The 23,632-nt window shown below is 39.8% G+C and overlaps 2 protein-coding genes and 1 non-coding gene across 3 annotated transcripts; 2 read left to right on the top strand and 1 right to left on the bottom strand.

The window, feature by feature from the left end:
* Window positions 1–6,398: 6,398 nt before the first annotated feature.
* Window positions 6,399–6,505, bottom strand: LOC141603548 (small nucleolar RNA R71). Its single transcript, XR_012525416.1, has one exon. It is a non-coding gene; the product is annotated as a small nucleolar RNA R71 (small nucleolar RNA).
* A 648-nt stretch (window positions 6,506–7,153) lies between these two features.
* Window positions 7,154–7,606, top strand: LOC141601442 (uncharacterized). Its single transcript, XM_074421728.1, has one exon. It carries the CDS (start codon window positions 7,154–7,156, stop codon window positions 7,604–7,606), a length of 453 nt encoding a protein of 150 aa, XP_074277829.1.
* A 10,107-nt stretch (window positions 7,607–17,713) lies between these two features.
* Window positions 17,714–18,991, top strand: LOC141601441 (uncharacterized). Its single transcript, XM_074421727.1, has 2 exons — window positions 17,714–18,546; window positions 18,607–18,991. The coding sequence occupies exons 1-2, from the start codon at window positions 17,714–17,716 to the stop codon at window positions 18,989–18,991; spliced, it is 1,218 nt and encodes a 405-aa protein (XP_074277828.1).
* The last annotated feature ends 4,641 nt before the right edge of the window (window positions 18,992–23,632 follow it).

Below are 23,632 nucleotides of genomic sequence, written 5' to 3'. Positions count from 1 at the left end.
GTCTGCAGAACCCGCGCCTGGGCCTTATCACAACATCATCTTCACCACACCACATCACCACAACATCCTCCATCTCCAATGCATATGAATGCTCAAAAGAAATTATTGCAACACAATATATATATCTTTGAACTGATCAATCATAAAATCATGCCGGTTACCAAATGTTGTGATAACATACTCAATACGATCAATTCAGTCAATCACCTTCCAGTATATGAATCATAACGTAAATCAACAGCCACGAAGCAAGTCAACGTTCACAGTTTGGTCATACGAAACACAAACAAGTCAACACAATTCAACATCAACGATAATAAGTCAAGTGTATTTTCCTACCTTTTCGCAATCCAAGCACACACAAGCAATCACTTATGATCCTTCACTTATCCATCACCAACATAACATAATTATGTATAATTACCATCTACTCAGTCAATTAATCATGCACATAACCTAGACTCATCATAACTTAATAGGAATATCAATTTAAAGAACAAACACGACTTTTCCTGATTTTCCTGCTCATGGCAGACTCGGTATAAAATGAATAACTAATTCCAGAAAATTAGAATTGATGCAAGGCCAATTGAATTGGAACCCCATGAGTCTTAGCTACAATTTATAGCTAACGTGTTTTTCTCAAATTCCAAACTTATCAAGGGTTTTCAGACTGATTTCCAAAAACTGACAGAAACCGTCGCATATAAAGTATTGATTCATAAAACGAGTTTGACAAATGATTCTTAAGTAAACCCAACGCCTAACTCATCTAAACTCTTTAAATTAAATATATGAAAAAGACCCAGTACCAAATCAATATCTAAATTATGTTTTAGAAGTAATATTTCAGCCTCTACTGATTTGCGGACTTTTTAGATAGACGTTGACAAATAATTTCTTCAGGAAAAACTACACGGTTAAATGTTACCAATTTTCACAGGCATAAACTAGGCTTGGAATAAATATGAGTCTCTTCTTTAACTTTGTGCATCCCACGGCTTTAAGACAGCTAAAACACTCAAATAACACAGACCAACGAATCTGTAAATTGCTGTAACTATTCCATTCATTTATCTCATACAATTTATAATCAAAAACCCCCAAACCAATTCTAGGGTTACGAAAATTATCCCAATACTACTATAATTATGCTAATAATTGAATAAAGAGGTAATAGGATAGTCTACTTACGAAATAGGATGAGAATAGGCTGAGAAATCGCCTCGCAATTCCTCACGCGGCTCCCTTCACACATGGCTCCCTCTTCTCTCTTTTCTCTCTTTTCTCATGGTTAAAATGAATATGGTGATAGGGAGATTAGGGTTTGGTTAGATGGGTTATACATATAGGATAGGTGCTATTAAGACGATACGGGCCTAGCCTAGTTAGATTAATTAAAACCCGAGTCACATAATTACCCGAGTCACAAATACACTACACGACCCAGCTGGTAACTCGGCCTAATATAATATCATATTAAAATACCAGGTATTACAGTGTAGATCGTTGTATCGTTGTTGTTGTGTTGTGATTGCGATCGTGGGACGGTATGTAGACGATTGTGGTTGTGACTGTGATTGTTTGTCTGTGGTTCTCGAGATGCGTTCTCGGCTGAGTGGAGTCACTTGCAGGAGTGGCTTCACGCCCTAGTTTCGCCCTTCGTGGAACCCGCCACGGAAGGGGATGTGCACATTAATGGGACAGGGTTATCGCTCGGTATGATGAGCGGGGCTTAGGTGGGAACGGCTGCGGTCCCCCATTGGCAGGGCTGGTCCAGTGGACAGTCGGTGACGGAGATGGAGTGGAGTACCTGATTGTGATTGTTTGTGTTGTGTTGTTTTGGTAGTTGTGGTTAACTTGGTTGTGTCTTATCTCAGTACTGACCTTGTGTGGTTGTCTTGTTTGTTTATGTGTCTGCCGTGATCCCCTATGGTGAGCAGTCTGTCTTAGCAGGTGTTGATGTGGTTGCTAGCTGGAGTCCGGGCAGGGATGAGTCGCCACGAGATTTAATAATTATAGCAAGTAGTCTTTGAGTTGTATCTTTTGTATCGTTAGTTGGATAAATGGCTTGTAAAGTGATTTAATAGTTCTTCTATCGACACTTGATTATTACTGTCCTCGGGCAACCGAGATGGTAACGCCTTTATATGCTAAGGAAGGCCTAGTTAAGGCTCCTCTGTATATGGGGGTGTTACAAAGTGGTATCAGAGCGACGATTTTGGAACCTGTAACAAATGAAAATAATGAACGTAGTGAGTCTAATAAAATGAACCTGGTGTATGTGTAATGGGAGCCCCGCCGATGCTAGATTTTGGGTGAGTAAGCGCCCTCATTTCAAAATCTTGGCCCCGTGACACTTAAGCCAGTCACATGGTATGGGAATGTGGAGTCCGTGTGTGTATGTGTGATATGTATGTTAACTGAGTCGGAGTTGCCTCTGGTTAACTCGTTGCTAGAGTTAATAAGTGTGATAGTGGCATTTGGGCCGTGTCAAGTAATCTTTGGTGGCATTCGTAAAGTTCTTGGCGTGATTAGTAAGCTTACACAATAGTTATAAGATACGTGATAAAAGTTACGTAGTAGAGATGCGTGAGAATGTGAAAGTGAATGTCGGGACAGGAAAAGTGAAAGTGTTGGTACTGAGCCCTCTTACTCCACACCGAGCTTCTACCCACCATAGTACTCGCCCTACCCCACAGTTCATGATCCTAGGATGTAGGTGAGTGAGTGACTTGACTGAGCGGATCTCAACTACATTGGTACTCCGGAACATGCATGAGATGGCTCATAACCAGGGTATAAGGACAGCGTTGGCACATCCCGTTTGGCGGAGGGGACCTGGAGTGGACACATGAGTTATCCACAGATACAGAGTTAACCCCAGTTTTTGGAGGCCACATGAGGAGACCGAGTTTGGCTGCCTCGCGAGACCGTGGGGAGCCAACTACGGCTGTCAGCTAGGTGGTGGAGGCTACTTAACTGGGGCTTTTCAAGGAGCAGGTACATCAGGAGCTGATACATCCGGTGCGGGTGGTGGTGAGGAGATGGAAGAGGGTTCAGATGTGTGATTCGTTGTATTGCTGGATTTGTTTTCGGTTTGATGATGGATATTTATCATTCCTTATCGTACTCTTTACTTTCGGATGATTGTAATTGGCCATAAGGCCGCTATTTATTTTCGCTTACTATGTTTGAGACCTCGTCGACACAAACTTTTAGTTGGAAATGGAGTATGTGACATTGTGCAGGTATGATCATTGACAAACTTGTGCCTAATGTCGAAAATTTACCCCCTGCCCATGAAAAATCGACCGAGTGTAACAGCATACTCGGCCGAGTAGTTCTTACTCGACCGAGTACACTAGTAAACTCGGTCGAGTACCCGGATTATGCACCCTACGTTGCTGAAAATCGTTATAGCCTTAAATGGTCAACTCTTTGGTCTTGTGGATGCTTCAATATTTTGTTGGTGTCTCCGAACCTTATTATAAGGTAACTTGTGCATGTAATCATGACATATAGGGAAGTTTAAAGTGTGACGGTAAAGGTAATATGTGGTGTCATTGTGTTCGTAGTAGTAGTAGTAGCCCCTCTTTAATCAATGAAAATGACGTTACATACTTCTTGTAGTTCATTAAGTGTGTTGTGTGTATCATTTCCTTGTCTAGCATTCATAAAGTGATTGTTTACGTATGTGTAGGGGTGTGTGTTTGATTTGCACCAGGGTATATGTTCCATAATTATTGTTCTGCTTTCGGTTGACCTTGGTTATTTGGGTGCAACGAACTTCGGGGACGAAGTTCCTTTTAAGGGGGGTAGATAACATCGCGATATAAAAGTTTATATAAACCAAAGTTCCTTTGTGCTTCATCTTCTTTTCTATGTTTCATTGTCGTTCATTTAACTTCATTAGCGAGTTGTCACGAAATTAATTCATGTAATCGGGTAGTGGTGACACCTTGTGGCCTTGTACATCTTAAGTGTCTTATTTGTGAAATGATGTGCCTTTTCTTATTTTTACGTCATCGCGGTTAGGAAGTATGGTTGAACTTCGAGGATGAATTTCCTTTCAAGGGGGGAAGACTGTAATACCCACTATGTTTAAGGACCCTTTTGACCGACCCTTTGACTACGGAAGACCCTAGGAGGGGATAGGTGAGAGGATAAGTGAAGAGAAGTGACTTATGCGGTTGGTTGCTTGATCTAGTAGAGAATACTCGGCCGAGTAGTGGGAACAATCGAACGAGTAGGGCTTACTCGGCCGAGTATAAGAGTACTTGACCAAGTATAGCCGCTGTTGACGCGTTATTATAAAACGCAAGTTCGCAAGTCTTATTTCATTTCCGACGGTTCCATTTCACTCTAACCCTAATTTATCCCTCTCTCACCTATCACCCACCTTTTTCCGACACTCTCATCTAGCCTAGACACTTACCATGGAACGGGAAAAGGTACATATGAAAAAGGCGTGTGAGGATTTCGCCGTTGTCGTCGCCGGTCCGTGTCACTAGGTAAGTTGTTGTTTTGTTGTCTTTTTCACTAGGTTCTTGGGGTTGTCTTATAATAGGATATGGTTACCGTTTGTTGGATACGTCTCGGATTTTTGCTTGGCTAATTGTGGATGTATTTTCATGGTTTGGCGATAAGGTGGGGTTTCCCTACTCAGTTCCTGTTTAATTGATTTGAGATTATGTTGTATTTTTTACGATTGTTTGTCTGCTGATCATTGTTGGAGAGTTGGTGTGGTGTTGGTGTTGTGATGATTGTGGTCGAGTTACTTGCGGGAGTGGCTTCACACCCTAGTTCGCCTCCGTGGAACCTGCCACGGGAGGGGATGTGCACATTAAGGGACATGGATATTGCCCGTTGATGAGCGAGGCTTAGGTGGGGATTGGCTGCGGTCCCCCACTAGTAGCGAGGATTACCTGTTGCGATGGGTAATCTGGTAAGGCTACAGAATTCGGTGTGTAGTCGGTTACTGTGTGAGATCGGGAGACCGGAGGTGGATGATGATCAGCTGGTTGCCTTTTTGTACTTGTCTTGCTTTGGTTATTTTGTAACTGACCCCGTGTTGTGTTTTCAAAATTGTGGTGATCCATTAGGTGATGGTGAGTAGTTGGTTTAGCAGGTATAGTTGGTCTGTTTGCTGAATCGAGTCACCAAGCTACCGGAGTAGGTGTCTTGACGCATGAGCCTAGTAGTTGTCGTAGTTATCACTTTGTATCTCGTTACGTTGTTTTGGGTTGTAAAAGCTTAATGTATTATAACATAAATGTTCTTCTATTATTTATTTGATCTACTACCTCGGGTAACCGAGATAGTAACACGTCATACACTGGGATGGCCCTTGGTAAGGCATCTTGGTGTACGGGGGTGTTACATAATGTCCTCGATCGAATGGTGCCTTTTTGATAGTGTTCGATCGAGTACCTAAGTTCACTCGATCGAGAGGTTTTTGTTAGATGTTGTCTGATCGAGTGTTTCTAATATGCTCAATCTAGTAACTAGGTGTTTAGACGCGGGATTTTAATATCTTAGGTTTAATAAAATATATCTCCTATAAATAGGAGAGACGTAATTAGGTTTAGGCATCTTTTTTTCATTCAACTTTTCCTCTACTCTTGGTACTGTTCAAAGTTACTTTTGGCTTCTCACTTTCCAGATCTAGACTTTTGTAATTCCTTCTTCCCTTTTACTCCAGTATTATTTCTCTTCCTTTTCGTCTCTATACTATGCGTTTTATTGCTTTTTCTTTCTCTTTTGCTTCACCCATTATTATGGTTAGCTAATTCTTTAATGCTAGGATTAGGGGAACCATGGTAGTAAAACGATGATGCGATAGTTGGTTTAGGAGATTTAATGTGAGAATTGTTTCATAGCAATATAACTGTAATTGTTAAATTGAATGTACGCAATTGAATCAATTAATCTGGTTAAATTCAGACCTAGATCGAGAGATTGGAATGAACAGACCTATAATGAACAACAGATAACACTAGTGAGGGAGAAAGCTAAGCTAGTAGTATTTTAGGGCGGATAGCGGACCGAAAGGACCTCTCCTTTACCCTTCTCACATTAGACCGACCGACCTACTTTTAACTGATTTGTATAGTATCATGGTGAACCGATATCCTGGCATGCTTTTCTCTACTTGATTAATCTCTTTTTTCATCCTTGCATTAATTCAGTTCTTAGCTAGAAATCAACTCAAACCCCCCGTTTCGTGACTTTAGACAGACCAAATAACGAGCAGATAATGACCACCTCCCTGTGGATATGATAGCCGACTTACCTCTGCTGCATTAGTAGAGGCAGTTGGTTTTATTTTTGATAGGGTTGCGACATCCGTGTCAAAAGCATTCTTGGCCAAGTACTACCCATCATCCAAGATCGCCATGCTTTGAAACGAGAACCACACTTTCCAACAAGAGGATGGAGAATCCTTGGGTGAGGCATGGGATCGATATCAAGAACATATCGCTAGTTGTCCTCACCATGGGATTTCACCGTGGTATGTCACCCAAACCTTCTTCCAAACCTTGTTGCTAATAACTAAAGAAATGGTAAATGCCTCCATGGGAGGGGGATTCGACCATTTGGGTGATGAAGAAGCCAGGACACTAATCAGAAAGATGGTGGACTCAGAGGCCAACTACGGATCAACGGGCAATGTGCTTAAGAGGAATGGGCGATATCCCAAGGAAACCACTTCTAATGCAAATGCCGAGACAAAATGCCAAGCTTGACCTTCTCACCAAGAAGTTTGAGAAAATGACAAGAAACCAAGTCCATCAAGATAGTGGATCCCAAGAGAAAAAGGATGGAAATAAATAGTGGAAGGGAAAGCCCACCAATGACACCATCGACAAGGATGAGTGACGCAAAGAAAGAGAAGAAAGCAAGTGAAGAATCATCAAGTGGGGAAATACAAGTGGAAAAGGAACTTGATGGTTTAGTTGAGGATCTACCCTATGAGGAAGAAGTGGGTGAAGATGCTACCGAATAAGTGCTCTTGCAGCCCACCACAAAGGTAACAAAGAAATCAAACCCTCCAAAGGCACTCTCCAATTCTCAACTTGTCACCCATATTCCTTACCCCTTAAGAGCAATAAAGAGTAGGGAAAACTTCAAGTATGCCAAGTTTTGTGACATGCTAGGGAAACTTGAAGTAACCCTACCCTTTACCGATGTGATTTTGAACATGCCAACTTACACAAAATTTTTAAAGGATATCTTGGCTAAGAAAAGAGTCTTGGGTGACCAAGAAATTGTGGCGATTGAAGAAGCATGTAGTGCTAATCTTCTTAACATAATGCCCACTAAACTTGGTGACCCGGGAAGGTTTTCAATTCCTTGTGTAGTTCGTGGTGTCCCTATATCAAGAGCTCTTTGTGACTTGGGAGCAAGTGTGAGTGTTATTCCTTTAAAAGTTGCAAAGAAAATTGGCATTCATAGTCTTGCTCCTACTACCATGACCCTCCAACAAGCGGATAGGTCCGTCAAGCGCCCTTTGGGGGTGCTAGAGCACATACCCGTCAAGATTGGAAAGTACTTAATCCCGGCCGATTTGTGTGTCCTTGATATCCCGGAGGATAGCTGTTGAGTTTATCGATCCGGTACTTAAGAGGGGGAGGGGGTGAATTAAGTACCCTTTTTAAAATTAAAGCGAAATTGGACAGTCTCGGTGACTGTTCAAACAATCAAAGTTGTGCTATATAGTTCGTTTGAGTAAATACGTGAACCAAAAAGAAAAACAACTAAAATCAAGAGCAAACGAAATAAAAGAAAGAAAGAGACACGCGATTTTTAACGTGGTTCGACCTACTCTCTAAAGGCCTACGTCCACCCTCTCTCTTATTAATATTTCCTTTATAACCAAACTTGAATACAAAGAAAAGCCCCACGATCAACCCCGATCGTGCGACTCGAGTACAACCCCCTACCCCAAAAATACTCTCTCACAAAAGAGAAAATTACAACACAAATTATCTCCTTATATGGTTCAACAATTGGAACGATGGAGACAAAATATTCATATAAGTATAAGAACTTGTGTACTCAAGAACGATCTTATAAAACACGACGTAAAAAATATTTTGCAAACTCAGAAGAGAAAAACAAAGACATGTTTAAAAACAGATTTGCAAAACACACTTTTCAAGAACATGCACCACTAATCTTTGCTGAAACTTATTTTTGACATTCAAGCTCACGTGTATGTCTGGATTGTTTTATCAACAAATGATTTGTCTACCTTATATAATTGTCAAAGGTTAACCAAATTAAATCTTTTAGTTAGGCAACTAATCTTAAACCAAATCTTTGACCATGATATTTTTAGTTGCCTTCTCAAACACAAACTCCTCAAAACATAAAGATATTTTTGAGCAAACTGAGGAAAATCCTACGAAATAATTTTCCATCAAAAACAATTATTAGGAAAACATCTTATCTTGAAATTATTTTGTCCAAAATAATAAGCCGTGATTTAATGGACCGAACAAAAGAGTAAGCACACATTTTATACTCTTACATATTTTTAGACACAATCCAAGACATGATCCAAGTACCGTCCGTCTTTTCTTCCGAGCAAATACGATCTACTTGTGGATCTGTCATACACACGTATAACACACCATTAATTTAGAGGGATATAAAAGTGAAGGACTTGTCACCATCAATAAAATAGGTACAACAAATTCCCCTTTGATGATGGCAAGTCACAAAAAAAGTTGTAAAAAAGGTTCCCCCTCAATATTGGAATACTCATGCAAACATTCAAGAAAATCCAAGACAACAATAACAGTAGAAATAGGAAACAATACTATCAGTAAAATAACTAAACCAAAGTTCATTAGAATACAGTGAGAAAGATCATCACAATCAAGGTCTAAATCCAGATAGCTACTAAGTACTAGAAGTCCTAATTTTTTTCCCCTCTTGACATCATCAAAAGGAGAGGGATGCTCAAAATAAGTCAATGGAATGACCACAGTCAAAGACACCAAGTAGCAGCTACCGGACACAGTCAAAAGGCATCATCATAATAAGCAAGGACGACTGAATAAAGTACTAATTATACACAATAGCATTAGAATTAAGCAGGCAAAAGATAGAGGGCAGGTCATGGTTGTTTAGGAAGAAGGGCTAAGGGCTAGTGAAGGAGGCCAGGAATGGAGAGAAGGGGAGCAAGGGCAGTTTTGAGTTCCGCCAGTTTCGTTGCAATTTTCCCAAGACCATAAATCACAGTGTCAGAGAGTGTCACCAACTGAGCAATAACCTCATGAGAATTCCCAGTGCTAGCACCAGCATATCCATCGTCGCACAACCCAACCAACCTGTCATCTGTAAGTTGGAGGTGCATCTGACCCAGTAACCCATTTTTCATACAATCCTTCATTGTGACACAATAACCATCTTCAGAAGACAAAATCTTTTTCTGCCACATACCATAAGGCAGCTCTCGCCTCTTTTGTTCAATACCAGATTGAACAGCAACTGCAACTTCTCTTATATGCTGAAATATGGCAGACGCCATATTTACTTGCTTACCCATCATAATATGATAGATAAGCAGCAAATCATTAATAGAGCAGGAACATCGAGACGTATTTCTAGGAGTGATGGTGCGATGAACTTAGTTAAACAGAAACTGATGGGGACCGTCTAGACCACTAGGATAGATATTGGTTTTGAGATCTGCATCTGGGTTAAAATATTGTAAGATAGTCGATGGCCCAATATTCTCTAGAGGTGGCCACCCACCCTTGTCATCCAACTCTAGTCCTTCATACGGAATAGCAAACATTTCCGCAAACTCTTCAGCCTTTAAACTAACATCTTTATTGTTAATTTTAGCAAACAACAGATCACCAGAGGTATTCACCATAACCGACTGATAAAATTGAATGATTTCAGGTATAAACACAACCGTGTGCTTAAGAAACATTTCTAACCATCCTTTTTGAGTCAAAATATCAAGAAAAAAATTAAAGGCTGCTTTTGATTGTAACCATTCTTGAGTATAGTAACGGCCTGGAAGAACCGTGTGCTCACTGAGTCGAAGACAAGTCTTTAAAGCCGTATCAGACATCCCCACAGATTTAAGAAAGGCCTGAACCCTATCCTTATCAAAAGAGGTGGCAAGAATTGCTTTCACACTAGAAGCACCACCATCGTCATCCCCGCCATCTTCATATTGACGCTTCCTCTTAACAGATCGATACTTTTCCTTTGATAAGACCTATAAAGTTTTTAAAATTTCCGCAAGAGTATCAAGCCAATCATCGGTATCCTCATCATATACCATATTTTCTTTCCCTTTACCCCTTACTTGATCTTTATTCACACCATCTTCACCATTAGCCACGGGTTCGTTAATGACGATCCCTCGACGAGCCCGTGCAGCCCGCTTTGGAACCACCCGAGATTCGGGCTCAAGCTATAGTGACTCCTCGTTCTCCGTAAATGGCGGCTCGAGAGTGGCTGTATGCATTGGTTTCAAACGGGTGGATATGGTGGTAGAAGGATTAAAAGGTTTAGTTTTTGGGGCCTTTGATTTAGGTGAAGTTTTGGTGGGTATGTTTGTTGATTCCGGCTGGGTTATAGTGGAGGGTGTGGTTTTTGGTGAGTTAGGTTTCTCGGGTATGGTGGAGGTAGGAGGCTTAGAGGGGTTTGAGGCGGCTTTGATTATCTTTTTTGCCATTATTGCCGCGGAAGAGGAGAGATTTGGGATTTTTAGGGTTTGAGTGTAATTTGGGGATTTTGATTTTGTCTAGGTTGAGGGTGTTTGACGGGTGAAGGGAGAGTTTAGATGGATTTTTGTAATTTGCATATGGGCTTGGGCTTGTTGGGTAGAATTATGATAGGTTTGTTTATCTTTTGCCAATAAGATTATGCTTATAGTTGTGTAGAACAGTAACATCATACAGTATGTCCGCCCATTACTAGTCTATATGAGAAAACCGACTAAAGTAAGTAGACTACTGTTGGATGCAATAACATTAGGACAAATTATTAACTCAAAATCGCAACGACTCCTGTCTAGTCAATCATTGAGGGATTAAAGTTAGGACAACATTGACTATGAGCTACCTTTCAAAAGACCCAATCCCAACCGAATTTTCTCAAATTGTTCTCTAGCCAAAGGTTAAGTAAAAATATCGGACAACTGATCTTCCGTTTTACAAAATTTTAAGCTTATGTTCCCTTTATCTATGTTATCACGAAGAAAATGATGACGAATGTCAATGTGTTTTGTCTTGGAATGCTGAACGGGATTTTTAGAAATATTAATTGCACTAGTGTTATCACAAAGAATAGGAACACAATTAATGATCATACCGTAATCCCGCAGCTGTTGTCTTACCCATAAGATTTGACCACAACATTGAGCAGCAGCGACATATTCACTCTCAGCAGTAGATAAAGCAACCATATTTTGTTTCTTGGAAGCCCAAGAGATAAGACGAGGTCCTACAAAGGTGGCAATACCAGATGTACTCTTTCTTTCAACTGAGCAACCTGCATAATCTGCATCTGAATACCCCGTGAGAGTGAAATTGCAATCCATAGGATACCATAAATATAATCCTGAGTTCCAATCAAATATCGAAGAATACGCTTTACAGCTGTTAAATGTGATTCTTTAGGATTTGATTGAAACCGAGCACACAAACATACACTATAAAGAATATCCGGATGACTAGCTGCGAGATATAAAAGTGAACCTATCATACCTCGATACACCTTTTCAACTACACTTTTACCTTTTTCATCTTTGTCAAGCTTAAGTGTAGAACACGCAGGTGTAGAAAATGGATTCGTTGTAGTCATACCAAATTTCTTTAGCATCTCCTTGATATATTTTCTTTGATGGATCATTATGCCATGTGTGGTTTGCTTTATCTGAAGACTCAACAAGAATCCTAGCTCTCCCATCATGCTCATCTCGAACTCCGATTGCATAAGATTGGAAAAATATGCACATAAAACATCATTAGTTGCTCCAAAAATGATATCATCTACATAAATTTGAACAACTAATAAGTCCTCTTTCACCGGTTTTAGAAATAGTGTTTTGTCAACGGAACCTCTTTGAAAACCATTTTCAATAAGGAACTTTGATAGTCTATCATACCAAGACCTAGATGCTTATTTAAGACCATAAATTGCCTTATCTAATTTATACACATGATTAGGAAAATTACTATCTAAAAAACCGGGAGGTTGTTCAACATAAACTTCCTCTTGCAAATAGCCATTAAGAAACGCGGTCTTAACATCCATTTGAAAGAGTTTGATACCCATATGAGCGGCAAAAGCAATAAGGAGATGAATGGCTGCAAGTCTTGCCACGGGTTCAAAGGTTTTATCGTAATCGATCCCTTCCTGTTGATTGTATCCTTGCACTATAAGTCTAGCCTTATTTCTCACAATCACACCTGCATCATCCAATTTGTTTCGAAATACCAATTTCGTTCCTATGACGGAACGATCTCATGGATGTGGTTCTAAATGCCACACTTTGCTTCGTTCAAATTGATTTAGCTCTTCCTGCATAGCAATAACTCAATCAGGATCCGTTAAAGCATCATTAATATTAGAAGGTTCTAATTCAGACAAAAATGAATAATGAGCACAAAATGTTTTTAATGAAGATCTGGTTTTGACTCCCTCATGAATATCAGTCAGGATGTTATCCATTGGATGTGAACTTTGATGCTTCCAACGTCGAGGAAAAAATGTTTCTGATTCTTGTGTAGATTGAACAACCTCTAATTCTGTTCGATTCTGCTCGTTATTCGTATCGGTAAACTGAATAGTACTAGATCCTGTTAGATTATGCTCAACATCTGTGTTAGTCTTTCTTAACATATCTGAGCTAATGGAAGCCTGAATTTTCTCATTAGACGTCGCAGCTGTCTGTTCAGAGCTGCCTGAACTTGGTGATTTTTCACGAGTGGACAGTTCTGTGTTCTATTCATTTTCCCCTGAATTCGTGGACTGTTCTGCACCTGTTCCTTCCAACGACGGAGGCTCCTCCTCTAGTTCAGGTGGATCATCTCTTATAAATACAATCTCAAAGTCATCATCATCCTGCAATTCAGCATTAAGCCCATTAGTTTCATCGAAAATTACATGTACACTTTCCTCAAAACACATAGTTCTCTTATTGTAAACTTTATAGACCTTGCTTTCGTTTGAATAACCAATGAAAACCGCCTCATCGCTTCTTGGATTAAATTTTCCCAAATTATTTTTGCCGTTGTTATGAACATAGCATTTTGATCCAAAGCAGCTGAAATGTGAAATGTTTGGCTTTCGCCCATATAGAAGCTCGTAAGGCGTTTTCTTATGGATAGATCTAATAGCAACACGGTTAAGAATATAACAAGCTATGTTCACAGCTTCGGCCCAAAAGTTTCTAGGTAACTCGCTACAAAGTAACATGGATCTGGTCATGTCTCCCAAAGTTTTATTCATTCTTTCAACTACACCATTTTGTTGTGGTGTCCTACGAGCAGAAAAGATATGATCAATACCATGTTCCCTGCAAAAGGATATTAATGAATCATTCTCAAATTCTCTTCCATGGTCGGTTCTGATGGAGATCAATTTGTGACCAAGTTTGTTTTGGAATTTCTTAATCAAAACGTGGAATTCTTCAAAAGTTTTACTTTTAGCATGTAAAACTAAGGTTTAAACAAACCGTGAATAATCGTCCACTAAAACACATACGTAAAGACTTCCATCTCGGCTTCTAATCCTCATCGGACCACACAAATCCATGTGAATGAATTCTAGAGGCTTGGTGGTGCTAACGAACCTTTTAGATTTAAAAGAACTTCGGACATGTTTGCATCGAGCACAAACATCACAAACTCCGTCAATTTCAAACTTCATAGAAGGTAGACCTTCCACTAAATCGAGTTTGTAAACTTTGTTTAGAGATGAAAAGCCAATATGTCCAAACCTCTTATGCCATAGATTGGGATCGTTTTGCTTCGGATAAACATTTAATGATTTCTCTAAGATTAATAACTCTCTTACCTACGCGTTTTTAGACATGGAAAGAGAGAAAGCTTCTCCTTCACGAAAAACCTAAAAATACGATTACGATCATCTTCTTCGATCAAAATTCGACTGAACCATGGCAAAAACTTGTGCACGTAATAAAAATTCAACACAGGATGATAATAGTTTAGTTGTAGATTCGGGTGTAGAGACTGGTTGTGGTTCAATTTCTCAACCTGAAGGAAATTTTGGGGATCCATTGGGGGATACATCTATGCCTAATTCCGGTATGGATACTTCGGCTACTGTTGGTCAATTGTTAAATCTTACTGGTCTCCTTGAAAAATCTGTTGTTGTTGAGGATGTCACTCATGAATTGGATGATCCATGTATTAGTCCGAAATCTCCGGCTAAAAATTTACCCACCACGGAATTAGGTATCGGAATTAATAAACCTTGGAGTTCTGTTGCTAAACCTAAACCTGGAATGAGTTTGTTTTATTGTGATGAGAGTGCCACAAATCAGAAAGTTAGTATTGATGAGGAGGATGTTTCGGATGAAATTAAATTCTAGAAGAATACTCTTATGGGTAATTTCTTGGGGTCTAAGCCTAAGCTGCAGCAGGTAGACGAGTTTGTTTTGAAGAACTGGAACAATGTCACACGCCCAATAGTGCAGTATTATAAGAAGGGGTGGTATAGTTTTAGATTCTTCTGTGAGGCGGATATGAATGAAGTTTTGAAGGGAGGGCCATGGGCAATGGGGTCTGGTAATCTTATCCTCAAGCAATGGTCACCTACTTTTTCTAAGGAAATGGATTCTGTCTCTGTTGTTCCAGTCTGGGTGTTGTTCCCTGATCTGGATCCCTTTATGTGGTCTGATAAGGTGCTCAGTAAGCTTGCAAGTGTGGTGGGGAAGCCTCTATTTGCTGATTTACCCACTACATATAAGTCCAAATTATCTTTTGCCAGGGTTTTGGTTGAGGTGGATGTGGCAGGGGATCTTCCCACAACTGTCTCCTTAACCTCTCCTTATCATGGTGAAACTTCTCAAAGGATTATATATGAATGGTTGCCATATTATTGTCATTGCTGTAGGAAGTTGGGACACACACAGGATAAATGCAAGTTCATTAAAATTAATAATAGACTTCAAGAGGTGAAAAAGAAGGTAGCTCAGAAGTATAGACCAGTTCAGACTATTGACTCTCAAAGCAAAGGTGATCAGGACTCAGGAAGCCATGTGCTAGGCCACTCTTCTCCTAAGTTAGGGGTTGGGTCCTCTACTGGAACAGTTGAAAAGAATTCAGAATGTCTGGGACTAGGTTCTACCACTGTTCCAGCTGAGTATTCAACACCTGATGAAAGTGAGGTGGGCTCAGAATGCAATGTGCTAGGTCATAATGACACTGATGCTGTTGAGGTCATTACTCTGAATGAGGTCAGGCAGGATAGGGATAATGTTCAAATTGGGATTTCAGTCAGCAACAACTACTCTGTTTTACAATCTGAAGGGGTAGTAGAGGCTATCATTACTGAGGTCCCTCAGGCTGGGGAACCTCCAGATCCAGGCAAATGATTATTTCCTCTTGGAACATTAGAGGTTTTAATGATCCAATAAAGCAGCAGGAGGTTAAAAGTTACTTAGCTAAGAATAAAGTGGAAGTGTTTGGTCTCTTAGAAACTAGGGTGAAGCTTCTCAACTCTGCTGAAATTATTAGGAAATTTCCTTTTTATTCTGTTCTGAATAACTATTCTCACCACTACAATGGTAGAATTTGGGTGTTATTGGATTCTAGGAAAATTACACTTCTTACTTCTAGACTACATGATCAGTTTATTCATCTGAAACTTTTACATCATATCTCAAATCAGATTATCTATGTCACTATGGTTTATGGAAGTAATGATGGTGCTCACAGGGAGAGGTTATGGGATGCTCTCAGAAGTGTGTCTGGTTCTGTTACTAATTGGTTAGTTCTTGGGGATTTCAACATTGTCAGGGATATGGGTGAGAGGATTGGTCCTAATCCTCCTTCAGTTACTGAGATGATGGCTTTTAATCAATGTCTGCTTGATTGTTCACTTGATGATGCCCATAGCTTTGGGTTTGAGCATACTTGGACTAATAAGAGAGACCCTACTGCTCGAATTTGGTCTAGATTGGATAGAGTTCTTCTTAATACTGAGTGGCTCACTCAATATCCCACTACTAATGTTCAGATTCTACCTTCTGGAATATCTGATCATTCACCATTGTTGGTGGAAGTTACTGGTGGATTTAAATTGAGAAGGACATTCAGTTATCTAAATTGTTGGGAGGAACATAATGATTATAGGGATACAGTCACTGAAGCTTGGAACATACCTGTCAAAGGTAATCATACTTTCAGGTTCTTCACCAAATTGAAACATGTTAGGAAGAGTCTTATTTCCTTGCACAAGAACCATTATACTGGCATTACTCAGAAGGTTATTGCTGCCAGAGAAGCTTTGGAGACTAGTCAGAGACAGTTACAAAGTTCACCATTGGATCCTCTCCTTCTTGCTCTGGAGAAGGACTTGCTGGCTTGTTACTTAACTCTTAGGAAGACTGAAAGAAGTTCTCTCCTACAAAGGGCAAAAATTCAGGATATCAAGTTCAAGGATGCTCCCACTAGCTATTTTTTCTCCAGAATAGCTGCTAGGAAGCATCAAACTCTCATTGGTAAAATTCAGGATATGAATGGTACTATAAGGGAAGGGATATATGAGACCCACAATGCTTTTGTGGAATACTATACTTGGCTTTTGGGACAGAGAAAGAATACCACTGGATTAGACACTGTTATGCTAGATGGTCCTATTGTTCCTGAATCAGCTTGGGGTTCTCTTTGTAAAGATATTGATGATCAAGAGATTAAAGCTGCTTTATTCTCTATGGATTCTAATAAGAGTCCAGGCCAAGATGGATTCTCAGCTCAATTTTTTAAAACTTCATGGAATACTATTCAGCAGGATTTCTGTGAAGCAGTTAGAGATTTCTTCAGGAAAGGCACTATGCCCAAGCAAGCTAATACTACCTTGCTTGCTCTCATTCCTAAAAAACAGGTGGTGTCCACTGTTATGGATTATAGACCCATTGCATGTTGTACAGTTTACTACAAGACTATTAGTAAGATCATTTGTGCTAGACTGAAAACTGTGTTACCTGAGATTGTGGGGAAAGAGCAAGGGGCCTTTGTTAAAGGCAGAAGTATCTTTGAGAACATCATGCTTACTCAATCTTTGGTTAAAGGATATGGGCAGCAAGGTATTTCCCCCAGGTGTTTGATTAAAGTGGATATAAAGAAGGCGTTTGATTCTCTGCAATGGACGTTTATTGCTCAGATGCTGCAAGTTTATAAGTTTCCCCCTCAATTCCAGAAATGGATACTGGACTGTGTAACTACTGCATGGTTTAGCATCAAAGTGAATGGGGTTAGTGAGGGTTTTTTCAAAGGGGAGAGTGGGTTGAGGCAGGGAGATCCCCTTTCTCCCTTCCTCTTTGTGATGAGTATGGAGATCCTCTCAAGATTATTAAGGAAAATTCATAAAGAACACCAGGTCTCTTATCATCCAAAATGTGGAAAATTGGGTTTGAACCATCTCATATTCGCTGATGATCTTATGCTCTTTACTAGGGGTGATGTACCTTCTTTCAAGCCGTGACAAGATGTTTGAACTTGTTTGCAACGTTATCTGGTTTACGAGCCAACCCGATAAGACCAACATTTATATGGGAGGAGTTAAAGAGGATGTCAAGCAATCTATTCTTAGAGATACTAATTTTGTGGAGGGAGAGTTTCCTTTTAGATATCTTGGGGTGCCTTTGAATGAAGGGAAACTTAATAAGAGTATGTTTGCTGATTTACTTAGTAAAGTGCAGAAGTGCTTACACTCTTGGGCAAAACAGAGGATCTCCTATGCTGGGAAAATAAGTTTGATTAACTCAGTCATTTTTGGACTTGAACAATTCTGGTGTTCCACTTTGCTGATTCCCAAGGGTGTAATCAAACTCATCACCAAATTTTGCAGGCATTTCTTATGGGGTTCTGAAGAGGGCAAAAGGAAGTTGATTATGAAGAGTTGGGGCTCTTGTTGTACACCACATTCTGAAGGGGGTTTCAATATTAAGGAGATCTTGTCTTGGAACAAATGTATCTTGTGTAAATGGATTTGGATTGTTGATACTCATTCTGACAGCTTATGGGCAAACTGGAATCACACATACAACATAAAGTTTGGTGATTTCTGGACTATGTCCGTCAAGCCCTGTCACTCAGAAAGTTGGAGAAGTCTGCTGAAAGTCAGGAATGATTTGGTTGCTAAAATAGGGAGTATTGCTGAGGCAAGGGATTTCTTATCCACTTGTATTTCAGGGGGAAAAATGCAGCTGCATAAGGTTTATGATCTTTTGCGAGAGCCAAACAGTAAAGTCAGTTGGGTGAGGGCAGTATGGAATAAAGCTGTTGTTCCTAAGCATAGTTTCATAGCTGTCCTTGCTATGTAAGGTAAGTTGGCTACTATTGATCAGTTAACTATCAGGGGTATGTATTTGGTGAATAGGTGTGTGCTTTGTAAGGCTGCAAGTGAGGATCATCAGCACTTATTTTTTCAATGTCACTATTCTAGTCATATCTGGAAGCACTTGCTGGACTGGATGGGTCTGCGTGGTAGGTCTATGCGTTTCAAATCTGAATTGCACTGGATTGCGCACAGGCGGCATAGGCGCCATTGGAAATTTCTTTGGGTTACTACTTGTCTGAATGCTTTGGTTTATAGCATCTGGGAAGAAAGGAACTCCAGGATTTTCAACAATGTGGAACATGCTGTGGAACATGCTGTGGAACATGTCATTCGTCGAGTCCAATTTCTAGTTAGTGTTAAATTATTACATGTGACTCCTTCTTCTCATGAAGAGGAAGTGTTGTATGGTTTAAACAGCTGCTAATTGCTTTCTAGTGGTTCTACTTTGTAACATTGGCCTTCTTATTCCCTTTATGGATGAATAAAATTGGCTTGCTTTTCTTGCAAAAAAAAATAACTCTCTTACCTTAAAAAAATGGGGATTTTAGAGGGAAGTTGCTCTGGCTTCTCTCTAGGGTTTTGAATTCCATTTCAAATGGCAAGGAAAGCAACATCCAAAAAATCTCAAAAAAAAATACTAAAAATTCTCTAAATAAATCTAAAGCACGAATTCGTCTTTCTTTTAGTAATTTGCGTGATCTTTAGTTGGGTTTTTTGCCGAAAATGGATTCCACTGCTTCATCTTCGAGTACTGGTATTCCAGATTCGGCTCAAGCTAAGACTAATAGAGAGGTTAGTGAGCTTGTTGGTATCCCTGAGGTTGATTTGGGGAATCTCGTAGAAGAAACACAGGAAAGTGACCACCTTGTTCAAGATGCTAGTGAAGTTGATGAAGAAGAGGAAACTGATGAGGGTTGGACAGAGGTCAACTGGCCTGGTAAGAAAAAATCCTCTCATGTCTCTACTAATGCTACCCTTCAATTTACGGTGGAACATGTGCAATCTGAGATTGAATATTGGAGTACTGCTGTGATTTGCTATGTTCTAGGGGCTAATCCACCATGGGAACTAGTGTCTGGGCATATAAAGAGGATTTGGGGGGTGTATAAGTATGACAAAATCTCCTTCTTACCCAATGGTGTCTTTATTGTGCGCTTTCCTACCATGGAAGGCAAGAACTTGGTTCTCCAGCAAGGTTACCCTATGTATGATAATAAGCCTATTGTAGTTAAGCCTTGGACTGAAGATGCTTCCTTAACCAAGTCCAAAGTCAAAGAGGTTCCTATTTGGATTCGCCTCTATGGTTTGGGATTAAAATTTTGGGGGGAAAAATGTTTAGTTAAGCTTGCTGCTTTACTTGGGAAGTATGTCAAGGCTGATACTGCCACTTTGGATAAGACTTGTTTAGGCTATGTAAGGTTGATGGTGGAAGTGCAGGTTGGTCAGGATTTTCCTGATAAACTGTATTTTAACGATGAACATGGACATCAGAATTGTGTATTGGTTGAGTATGAATAGAAGCCTCTTATTTGTACGATGTGTAAGGGGATTGGACATCATTAGAGTTTCTGTAGGAAACCTGCTATCTTATCTGCTCCTAAGGTGACTTAGGTTTAGAGGGCTAAGAATGTGCCTAAACCTAACAATCCTCAAGCTGAGCCTACTAACACCTGTGTGTCCCCTCCCAAAGTGACTAGTCCTCATTTGGCCACTCCAGTGGATAGACATGAGACAATGGTAGGGGGGACTAGAGAAAATATGTCTTATGCTGTTGCTCTTACCTCACATACTAAATCTACAGTGGCTGCATCAACTAGGGGCAAAGATATTCCATCTGAGGAACAAGAGAAAGGGGGGACTGTAGAGATCTCACTCATATCTGAACATGGATAATCTAGGCTGTTGGAATGTAAGAGGTATGAATACTATTAATAAGCAAGGTGATATAAAATGGTTCTTGCATCAGAATAAAATAGGTCTTTATGGGTTAGTTGAAACAAAAATTAAAATAGCTAATTTTGATTCAGTTTAGAATAATATTGGTCAAAGGTGGTATGGTATCAATAATAATGTGCATCATCCTGGGGGAAGGATTTGGATTATTTGGTTACCTCAATTTTTTCAAGTCCAACTTCTATTCTCTTCTCATCAACAAATAATTGTTTCTGTTACTCAGATTTGTTCTAAGGATACTTTTTGGTTCACTGTGGTATATGGTTCAAATTATGATACTGATAGGTGATACTGTCGTTTCGTACCAAAAATAAAATACCTAAGTACTACTAACAGAAGTCAGCGGTAAGTAGGGTCGATCTCCACAGGGAGGCGGTGTACTATCTATTTGTCTATTCTATTTGTCTGATGTCACAAATGGGGGTTTTGGTTATTTTGATTATACTACTGAGGCTACGGCAAGAGAAAAGGGATAAGGGAAATTAACAATAAGAGAAAGGAAGTATGCTAAGAGTCGGTCCACCGTGGCAGCTACACTATCGGAAATACTATGGTGATTTGACTATTGATAAGAAGAGCTATGGTCGTCACCTTTCGGTCCTTAAACCGCCCTAGAGCGTAAATAGCTTAACTTTCGCCCTCACTACGATACCCTATTGTAATTAAGCAAGCCTTCCCTTCCAATCTTTCGATCCAGGTCGGGGTTAACTAGATTTATGGTCTCCTGCATGCATACATTCAACCTGATAACAATTAAATTGCCCAAAACAATTCTTATCGCAAGACTAATCTGATTAAGTCAATTAAAACATCGCTACCACGGCTTCCTTAATCCTAGCATACTACGGGGAATTAGCTACTCATAATAAAATAAGCAATGACAATAATTAAAGAAGAAATAAGCATTAAAAGAGAATAAGGGAAGGAATTACTGAATTAAGTGATCCGGAAAATGAGCAAGAAGAAAAGTAACAGTGTATAAAGAAGGGGAGAAGAGTAACGTGCAGTCCCTCCGCATCCTCCTAAAACTGGCGTGCAAGCCTTATTTATAGCAAAAACATAACATAATAAAACCTAATTAACGAAACACGCCAAGCCCGTCAAAGATTGTTGCTCGATCGAGCATTTAAGGCTCTCGATCGAGTGATATTCCTTAGCATTCCTCTCGATCGAGAACAATTCCTCTCGATCGAGGACTTCTTTCCCTTTAATCACTCGATCGAGAAGAAGTAGCTCTCGATCGAGCAAATGGGCTCTCGATCGAATAGAAATAGTTCTCGATCGAGCACTTCTCTGCGCGTAATTCCTGCTTCGCGCACTGAACTTCAAACGGCTGCCATTCCTTCGTTACTTGGACAAATAGGGCGTGGTTGGTGGCGTTGGAAAGCTAAGAGAATAAGCTTTCACCTGCAACTGGAATCACCTTAATAACTGTTGTAGAACTCGAGATATGGCTCTTACAAGCAGGAACTAGCAAATTGAAGCACTCTCTTGGCTCGCCTAACTTCTTTACTCCAATGCGCATCTCAAAATGGTACTTCCAAAGCTCCGACTCAACTCATCTCCTAAATGCATGCGTAGGGACATGTTTTAAGCTTGATTCCGCATCTCTAAGCTCATTCTTGCAATTAATACAAGAACTTCCAAAGTATGCCATTCGGGGCATATTCGTAGCAAATAACTACTAAAATAGCATAAAGATGCGTGCAAGAATAGACTAAAAAGACTATATAAAATGCACGTATCAAATCTCCCCAAACCAAACCTTTACTCGTCCTCGAGTAAACTCAAAACTATACGCTAATGGAACGGAAGAATAACTCAAAGCTAGCTTAACTTGTCTACTTGAACCAATTTAATGCAACAAAGATTAACAGTTTAAGCTAAGCAGTCAATACGCAAACGAATTATGAGTCATTCGTAAATATAGCCAACCTATCGACCTTGCAAGACCAACAAAATCGGACTCTCTCGTGGTCACTCTTCTCTCATGAAGCAAAGGGTGAATGTTTATATGTAAAAGAGAGAAGAAAGGACAGTCACTCACCTAACTGCGACCTACATAGCATGCATGCAACAAAAATGAAAGACAATTCAAGTACTAATGCACATACTCCAACCAATAATGTCCGTCACAGCCGAGGGCTTACAAATAATTTGGGAACAGTGAGGTTCAGGTGAGAAAGGGCAAAACATGTTATGGAAATGTGGAGGTAAAAGCGTCAAGCTAGTTCCTAACAGGACCATAGTAAACCATCCGAATCTCAACTGACTGAATAATAAACACAAGTGCCCTTCATTTGGCACAAAACTCACCATCCAAATACACTATGTCCTCAAAAATATATGAATAAAATGGAGGAGGGAGACCGTCACAAGATAAAGATAAACATATACAGTCTCGAAATACAACCAGTTCAAAAATTTGATAATTTTGCTTCTCTGGTTTTCACGTGAATCACCATGTCTTTTTTCATTTTTTTTTTCTTTTCTTTTTTTCAATTCTTTTTTTTCTTTCTTTCCTCCTTCCTTTATTTTCCAACAACTCCATACAAAAGAGATACGGCCAAACTGCGGACGAAAACTCATACCACAAAAGAACATACTAACTAGCTTGACTAGGCAGGCTTAGTTTGGGATGTAGCTAATGGGTCAAAAGGCAAATTTGGCTAATGTGGAGCTAAATGGGTGAAAAAATATAATGAGAGGGAAATTTGCAAGGCCCTCCCTGCATGTGACACCAACCACGAACCCGAATATGTGCATTTTGACGAGAAATTGAATGTCATAAATGTGCAAAAGAGACGAACATGCTATGCAAGGAGTACTACTCAAAATTCCTAATGAACTGGTCATGAATGTCACCAGTTATGGGCTCTAAATCTCAGAATTTTTAAGTAGTTTGCCAATTTATAGGTCAAGTCTAAACAGTCAGCTTATATTTGAACAGAAATTCGTAGATTATGCGTATGACAAAGTTAAAAACTATCAACGGAAGTGCAAGGCTCAAGTAAATTGACAAGTTATAGTGCATTATCATCATGGAAATCTACCGTTCCGACTCAACCTACATGCTAAAATAAACGTGAAATTTTGAATTTTATTGATTTTT

The sequence above is a fragment of the Silene latifolia genome, chromosome 9 (genome assembly GCF_048544455.1).
Source record: "Silene latifolia isolate original U9 population chromosome 9, ASM4854445v1, whole genome shotgun sequence".
NCBI lineage: Eukaryota > Viridiplantae > Streptophyta > Magnoliopsida > Caryophyllales > Caryophyllaceae > Silene > Silene latifolia.
The sequence above is the reverse complement of the archived record's forward strand: the minus strand, read 5'-3'. Positions and strand labels throughout refer to the sequence as shown.

Excerpts from the sequence above, each read along its gene's own strand:
- LOC141601442 (XM_074421728.1), top strand. The coding sequence starts at position 7,154 with ATGCTAGGGAAACTTGAAGTAACCCTACCCTTTACCGATGTGATTTTG.
- LOC141601441 (XM_074421727.1), top strand. The coding sequence starts at position 17,714 with ATGTTTGAACTTGTTTGCAACGTTATCTGGTTTACGAGCCAACCCGAT. Across the intron at positions 18,547-18,606 it reads TTCATAGCTGTCCTTGCTAT|GTGTGTGCTTTGTAAGGCTG; the intron begins GTAAGGTAAGTT and ends TTTGGTGAATAG.